This window comes from Triticum dicoccoides, chromosome 6B, assembly GCF_002162155.2.
Source record: "Triticum dicoccoides isolate Atlit2015 ecotype Zavitan chromosome 6B, WEW_v2.0, whole genome shotgun sequence".
NCBI lineage: Eukaryota > Viridiplantae > Streptophyta > Magnoliopsida > Poales > Poaceae > Triticum > Triticum dicoccoides.
The window spans coordinates 491,145,765-491,153,566 of record NC_041391.1 but is presented as its reverse complement, the minus strand read 5'-3'; the positions used below and the strand labels follow the sequence as shown (position 1 = coordinate 491,153,566).

General features: G+C 46.8%; 2 protein-coding genes and 1 pseudogene across 2 annotated transcripts; 1 reads left to right on the top strand and 2 right to left on the bottom strand.

The window, feature by feature from the left end:
- The first annotated feature begins 2,576 nt into the window (after positions 1-2,576).
- Positions 2,577-3,225, top strand: LOC119321211 (annotated as a pseudogene).
- A 36-nt stretch (positions 3,226-3,261) lies between these two features.
- Positions 3,262-5,483, bottom strand: LOC119326072 (actin-depolymerizing factor 1-like). Its single transcript, XM_037599771.1, has 4 exons — positions 5,367-5,483; positions 4,927-5,210; positions 4,560-4,825; positions 3,262-3,754 (listed from the first exon to the last, which is right to left on the bottom strand). Exons 1-4 carry the CDS (start codon positions 5,389-5,391, stop codon positions 3,604-3,606), a joined length of 726 nt encoding a protein of 241 aa, XP_037455668.1. The 5' UTR covers positions 5,392-5,483; the 3' UTR covers positions 3,262-3,603.
- On the bottom strand, positions 5,370-7,407 carry LOC119326071 (pentatricopeptide repeat-containing protein At5g39350-like). Its single transcript, XM_037599770.1, has one exon. It carries the CDS (start codon positions 7,371-7,373, stop codon positions 5,370-5,372), a length of 2,004 nt encoding a protein of 667 aa, XP_037455667.1. The 5' UTR covers positions 7,374-7,407.
- Between the last annotated feature and the right edge of the window lie 395 nt (positions 7,408-7,802).

Sequence of the window (7,802 nt, the reverse complement as noted above, 5' to 3'; positions counted from 1 at the left end):
TCAAAGTCGTGAATTGGTTAATTAAAGTGTTACACAACCCTTTGATACATACATGTTCAGGCCACATGCATGCATTGGTGGTCCTCTCGGACTGCCTCATGCGGTTACCAGCGACGTGCCCATTGGTTAGCCCACAAAAGTTTTTAGTTTCCACCGACAACGAGAGGCATTTGACCAAAGGTGGATTCATCTTGGCATGTGTGTTACGGTGTGGATCATGGTGAGATTCCATATCAAATTTTGGGAACGTGCGTAACATGAATCCCTCCCACCAGCTCGAAGTGAGGGGGCTACGCATCGTGAACCTCTATGTAGCACGTTTCCGGTTTGCAAAGCAATGTGCCATGTCATTGTTGTGCATTGGGTGCATGATCTCATGGTCTAAGAAACCGATACTTGTCATGAAGAAATCTATAACAAATAACTAAATGATCTGATGCTAAGCTTACGAATGGGTCTGTCCATCATATCATTCTTCTAATGATGTGATCCCATTATCAAATGACAACTCATGTCCATGGTTAGAAAACCATAACCATCTTTAATCAACAAGCTAGTCCGGTAGAGGCTTAATAGGGATACGGTGTAGTTTATGTATTCACACATGTATTTAAGTTTTTGGTCAATGCAATTATAGCATAAATAAAAAACATTTATCATGAACGGAATATATGATAATAATCATTTTATTACGTTAATGTTAACGCTCACATGTGTGGCACGAGGCAACATGGCCCAAACGCCTCCATTACCATCCATTTTGCCACGTCAAAACAGATGACATCAGTGGGATCTTTTTGGTTTTCGGCTTAAAAATATTTTATCTCCTAATTAAAATCCAATTAAAATTCATTTTCACCATTAAACCGGTCTCGACGAGATCTTCAAAACTAGATCCCATATTGATATGTTTCGATCAAAAAAAATTGGCCAAAAATTGCCATGATGTTTACGCAGTAGTTGCCGTAGTGTTTATAGTAAAGTTGCCATGACATGTTTTATCTATTTTTTTATTCTAGATTTAAAGCTATCGTTGTATTTTCAACTACTTTTTACGGCATTTTTTTGTAATTAACCACGAAAAATTTAATGCATGGATCATGGCAATTTTTAGTAATCCATCATGGCAAATTTAGTTTATAGATCATGGCAATTTTAGTTTATAGATTATGGCAATTCCAATACTTTGATCATGGAAATTATTTTTTGTATGAACCATGGAAAATTTAAGTAATTTACCATGACAATTTTAGTTTATGGTTTATGACAAGTCTAGTTTTCTATTTCCATATTTTATAATATGTCAAAATTTACTTTTTAAGGTAGAAGAAAAAATAGATAAAACATATCATGACAACTTCAGTGTAAACAACATGGCAATTCATGTGCAATAGACATGCCAACTTTTAACCGAAAAAGTCACTGAAACATATTGATATGAGATCTAGTTTCGAAGATCTCGTCGCGACGGATTTAATGGTGAAAACGGATCTTCAATCGGATTTTTCATTTAAAAGATAAAACATTTTAAAAACTGAAAATCTAAAAAGATTTCCACATCGATGACGTGACGCAATATATGTGTTGGGCATGTGGGCGGGTGTTGCTCGCACCATATGTGTGGGTGTTATCAGCGTCCTTTTATTATGGACGGTGATAACGCCCACCCGTGTGGTATATTAGACATCCACCCACACGTCATGTATGGTGTAAGCAGGAGGCAACCCACACGGGTCATATGTGGGCGAAATTAGAATTGCCCACACGTGTGGGCGCAGCTACTTCGTGCCACACGCCTAACAAATTACAACTCATTCTCATCCCGCGTGTGTGGCACGAAGCAAATCTGCCCACATGTCCTGACGCACTCGTGGGATGACACTTTAGTTTCCCCGGTGATAGCAACTTTAGTCACCCGAGATGGCAAAATGTAGTTGCCATGTCTAAGTAGCGACAGTTGCCACGTGTATTCGAACCATAGTTGCCATGTGTGATAAACTACTTGTCCTACATGGTCAAACAATAGTTGCCATGTATGATTAACTAGTTGCCATGTGTGATCCAACCATAGTTGTGATGTATGGTTAATCACAATTGCCATGTGTGTTTACCTAGTTTCCACATACGCATAATTGCAGTTGTCATCTAGCAACGAATCATAGTTGCCATCTGTGTTTACTTAGTTGCCATGTACGCACAACTGCAGCAGTTGCCATCTAACAACGTACGGGTGTCGTGTGGGCGAAGAGCAGTTCGCCCACACACGCGTGGAATAGGTGATGACTGTAGGCAAAAATTGGTTCGTCCACACGACGCAGCTGTCAACTGCGTGTTTGCGGATCGTGTGGGCGAACTCTCCAACACCAAAAAATCTAACATATTTCTTTAGGCTTCGTGCAAAACAGAATCAATGTGTATCAACGCGTGTGGGCGAAGTACAAATATGCGATAAATGTGGGCATTATCATTTGGGTTTATTATTAGCTCGGGGACATGTTTACAACAAACGCGGCGCGCGGCTCCCGGAGGCCACCGTACGGGCCTTTATGCGGCTGCTCCTGACGGGCGCCAAGGGGATGCAGGAGCGCCGCATCGTCCACCGCGCACATCAAGCCCGGCAATGTCCTCGTCTTGGAAGGCGGGGAAGTCCTGAAGATCTGCGACTTCGGATTGGCCATGTCGGAAAACCGAGCAGAGCAGCCGCCGCGCATGCAGGCCGGCACGAAGCTGTACCGCGCGCCGGAGATGCTCATGGGAGGGCGGACTACGACGCGCTCACGGACGCGTGGTCGCTGGCCGCGTTATGGCGGAGCTCGTCAGCGGCGACGTACTGCTGCGGCGCGTGGCACTGCCCCGAGGAGTTCGCCTATCTCTGGACTATCTTCGGGGTGTTCGGAACGACCAGACGACGCAACGTGGCCGGGACTCACCTCCCTGCCGCTCGCTGCCACGATGCCGCCGCTGAAACTGGGGCAGCGCAGCTGGCTGCGCAAGCTGATCCCGGAGGAGATGCTGTCCGAGGATGGATTCGAGGTCTTGAATCGTCTCTGTTCCAGCTTTTGTGGAACAATGTACAATTATTTGGGGGGAAATCAGTCTAATCTATGCTTGCCCAGAAACAATGTAGTACAGTTACTTGAAGGAACAAATTACGCATCTGTTGCAATCTGGGCATGTCTATTTGCACCCGAAAATATGATTTGTTGCGACGGCAAAGGTTCCTGATCAATATATAGACAGATCACAGTATCGGGAAGTACATGAACAAGAACAACAGATGAGATAAATAAATCTTCTTTTGTGAAAATCGGCGGTTACCTACGCCACATTAGGCTTCACACCAGGCATCAAATGCAAATATGTTCTAAGTTTACAGCAGTAGTCAGAGACTATGGCACCAAACACGGGGGATAACAAGAATGAAGACGGCATACAGTCTCATACAGAACACAACACTTTGCTTCCAGGAAAAGAATGACAGGGAAAATGGATGGGGAGGAACTGCAAGAACAGGAGCCGGTGCAGACCAAGGCCCTCCTCTGCTCCTGCTCCTGGGGTGGGTGTCGGTGTACGTAGTAAGTAGCTGGGCTTGGGTTTTCTTCTTCAGAGGGCTCGCCCCTTTACGATGTCCATGCTCATCTCGCTCGGGTCGGTTGCCTGTAGCTCCACCTGGATGCCGTCCAGCTCCCTCTTGAAGCGGTCCTTGGAGCTCGCGTACAGCATCTTGCTCCTCACCCTTGATGTGTCAGGAGCCCTGCGGAAGAAACAGCAGGATGCGCAAAACGCTGCTTCAGTTTTCGGCTGAAAGTAGCAGGAACCAGTTCTGTTTTGTCGTGCATTTACACGATCATGCTTAAGGATTTACGATATTGCAGACAATTCGTTATGTACAGACTCCGGAGCACTGAAACCAGGAAGCAGCTTGTTAGAAGAAACGGTCTATGTTCATGTAATTTGTGTACAGACCGTAACCGCTGATTTGTGTACAGTCTACAGACCGTAACCGCCGATTCATTATGTATAATACGGGGAAAAGATCAAGGCATGTCCTCCTTGGCGTTACGGTCTGTACACAAATTTGAATTCATAATTCTAATACCAAGTTCTTGAGATTCTAATATTAATTTCTTAAAATCCATGCTTCCTACGTTGGATTTCTGTTTCCATTTCTCATGTGGTAAATAAGCTAGTAAGTGTCCTCCCGGTTCCTTTGCAAGCTGATCTAACAAAATTACAGGCTTTGGACACCTGTGTAATATGAAACAAATCTGTAACTTTTTGTGGACAATGGAATAAATGTGCTAATTTGCTCCAGAAGTGGCAAAGGGTGTGTTCAATTATTGCTTGTAGAAAAAATGATCAAAAATAAAATTAAATATCGAAATGCATTGATCTAACATGCAGAGGTGATTTTATCAAACTGAATCCCATCCAAATTCATAAATTTGAACCAGCAACTGCCTTTCATAAGATTGAATCAGAACTACTATGAAAATGAAACACTCTATGATCATTTAAAAAAATAAACAAACAATATCTGTGATCCAAGCAGGTGTTACCAAGAGATGAAGAAGATCTTGCTCTTCTGGCAGTTCTCATCAGTGACGAAGTCAAAATCAAACACTGCGTAGCGGCACTCGTCAGCGGGCAAGCAGGCTGTGAAATCATCGTAGCTCTCGTTTTTTTCCCCAACCCTGTCCACCACCACCTGCTGCACCTTCTCATTGATCTTGAACACGATGAAGCGGAAGCTCCTCTTCGCTTTGAGTTCCTGGAACTTGAGTTTGCAGTCGTCGCAAACGGCCATTCCTGACGCGGAATTCGACTTGCAACAAGGAATCCCCATAACATGTTAACACATACCCCGTTATAAGGGAACGGTTCCTTGAACAGCATTGTGAAAGAATGAGATTGGGCCCTACTCACCATGGTTGATGCTTTCTCTTGTTTCCTTCCTTCCTTTCTCGGGTTGAGAAGCAAACAGGGGTGTGGCGAGGGGAAGAGGAAGGAAGGGAGGGGGGATGTGCAGCCGCAAGCGGGGGCAAGATTTGAAGGCCTGAAAGAGAGGAGAGCGGAGGCAAAATATAGGGAGGCCTGCTGTATGATGCCACCACGTCCGGGGAGGGGCTTTTGACCAAGCATGGCCCCTCCTTGGTGTGTGAGAACCAGAAACTTTTGTGTCCAACCAACATGCGCGCTACCACCCGTCCCTATAATAGACAGACCCTCCCTCAGAAAAATCGTTGCAGCATCAAAACAAGGGTAGATGGGATGGTGTGTATTTACTCTTAAAAAACACTTCCTTTTTATGGTGTCGTGTAAAGAAAAAATCGCTTTGATATATCTGACACGAGTGCAAGACTTACATTCTATAACATCGCTGTTCGGCATTGTTCAGACCATGCCTCGACCAAACTAGATCCCGGTTCTTTGATGAGGCCCTTTCTTCCCATCATTTTCCAGACATCCTGAACATCGTTCCATCTGTCAGCTGCAGCATATATGTTCCCAAGGAGCACATGATTCCCGGTGTTGTCCGGCTCAAGCTCAAATAAATGCTTCGCCGCAATCTCCCCAAACTCAACATTTTTGTGTAGAACACAAGCACCCAGCAGAACACCCCACACCGATGTACTCGGCTCGAATGGCATATCTTTGATGAGACAGTAGGCCTCCTTGATCCTCCCAGCACGCCCAACCATGTCGACCAGGGACAGGTAGTGCTCGATATTTGGCACCACGCCATGAATGCCACGCATGTCCTCAAATAGCTGAAGGCCTTTGTCTATCCAGCCTGCATGGCTGCAAGCGTACAGCAGGGAGGCGAAGGTCACGGTGTTCGGCTTCACCCCCAACTCCACCATCCGGTCATATAGCAGGATGGCAGTTCGGGCATGCCCGTGCATACCGTACCCAGAAAGGATGGTGGTCCAGGCAACAACATCCTTTTCAGGTAGCCCGTCGAAGAGTGTCCATGCCATGTCCAGGTCACCTGCCTTGGCATACACATCGACTAAACCAGTTCTGATCGCTGTGCTCCGAAGAAACCCAAGAGTTAGCAAGTAACAGTGGATGTTCTTTGCTTGTCTCAGGTCCGCAGATTCTGCATACGCCGGGAGGATGCTTGCAAGTGTTGCAGAGTCTGGGCGCACCGATTCTCCAATCATCCGCTTAAATAATTCTACAGCTTTCTTCTCCCGTTCACTGCGACTATAACCAGAGATAGCTGCATTCCATGTTTCTGTCCGCCATGAGCCATTTTTAAGTGTCAACTCCATCATCTTCACCTTATGGCACTTAGCGTAAGTGTCAATAAGTGCAGTCTCAACAACGATGTCTGATTCAAGCCCAAGTCTAATGCACATTGCGTGTATGCACTTGGCACGCCTCCATGATGGCAAGCTGGAACAAGCTGAGAGTAGATACGCCATGGTCACTCCATTCGGCCATGGTGCACCATCAGTCATGAGCATATCAAAACCAAGATTAAAGGCCTCGTCCACACGGTCATTCAGCACGTACGCACCAATCATCACTGTCCAAGAAACAACATTCTTGTCATATTTATGTCCATCGAAGACCCTGCGTGCATCCTCCAATCTCCCACACTTCCCATACATATCAATCAGCGCGTTCTTCACCGCTGCATAGTCCGCCAAGCCTCTTTCCTCAACCAATCGGTGCACAGCTCTTCCAATGCTCAAATTCTTGGCTCGCGCACAAGCTGGCAGTACAGACACAATTGTGGCACGGTCAATCCCGGCACCATCACCAACCATCTCGCCAAACACCTCCAACGCCCTTTCTGCACAGCCGTTCTTGACGCACCCAGCAATCACCGCATTCCAGGACACGACCGAACGGTTCTGCATCGCACCAAACACCACCTCCGCCTCGGCAACATCGCCGCAGCTCATGTACATGGATATCAACGCATTCTGCACGTACGCGTCTCCGCCAAAGCCGGCGGTGAGCGAGCGACAGTGCACAGCACGCCCGTGGCGGCCGAGGCGGAGGCCGGCGCAGGCCTTGGCGGCCAAGGGGAAGGTGAGGTGGTCGAAGCCGCGCATCCGCGAGTAAAGAGCGACGGCCTCCCTGTGGTGGCCAAGGCCGGTATAGGAGCGGAGGAGCGAGTTCGTTAAGGAGACCGGAGGTGGGTGGGGCATTTGCGCGAGCAGGTTGTGGGCGTCGGAGGGGCGGCCGCTAGCGCAGTGCAGCATGAAGAGGGGATGGATGCTGCTGTAGTGGAGGTGGCCGGACGTTAGGAGGAGAGCGTGGAGCTGGGCGGTGGTGTTGGGAGCGAGGGGGATCGCGTTCTTGGAGTGGAGGAGGACGAGGCATTGCCGCACGAGCGGGCCGGGTAGGAGTATCATTCAGGAACAGAGAGGGCGGCGTGTGCTTGGTGGGTCTTCGGTCTTTCTGTTTGAGTCTACTTGCAACTCAGTTGAACCGTTATAAACGCCAGTAAACATTGGTCCGAACACTTTATAGCTATCGAACAAGGCTCATCAAATTTGTTTGTATTGGTCCCGACGTCTAAATCCCATACATAGTCCTCTAGGGCAACTCTAATTAGGATCACCAAATTTATGGAACAAAATGTTTGCACCGTCATCCAATCAGTCACCAAATATCCGGGTCATATGAAAAGGACAAACAAAATTCAAACAAAGTTTGATACTCCCTCCGTCCCAAAATAAGTGTCTGAGGGAGTATATTATAACCATATGGACAAAATTCAAACAATTGAATTTAAACTAATCCTAACTAAAACTTGGTGAGGTATTAAACGGTGACCTCGT

Coding starts and splice junctions, on each gene's coding strand:
- LOC119326072 (XM_037599771.1), bottom strand. CDS start 5,391: ATGCCGAACAGCGATGTTATAGAAT. Junction 4,826..4,926: donor AAGAGAAAGCATCAACCATG/GTGAGTAGGGCC, acceptor CCTTGTTGCAAG/TCGAATTCCGCGTCAGGAAT. Junction 3,755..4,559: donor AAGATCTTCTTCATCTCTTG/GTAACACCTGCT, acceptor TTTCTTCCGCAG/GGCTCCTGACACATCAAGGG.
- LOC119326071 (XM_037599770.1), bottom strand. CDS start 7,373: ATGATACTCCTACCCGGCCCGCTCGTGCGGCAATGCCTCGTCCTCCTC.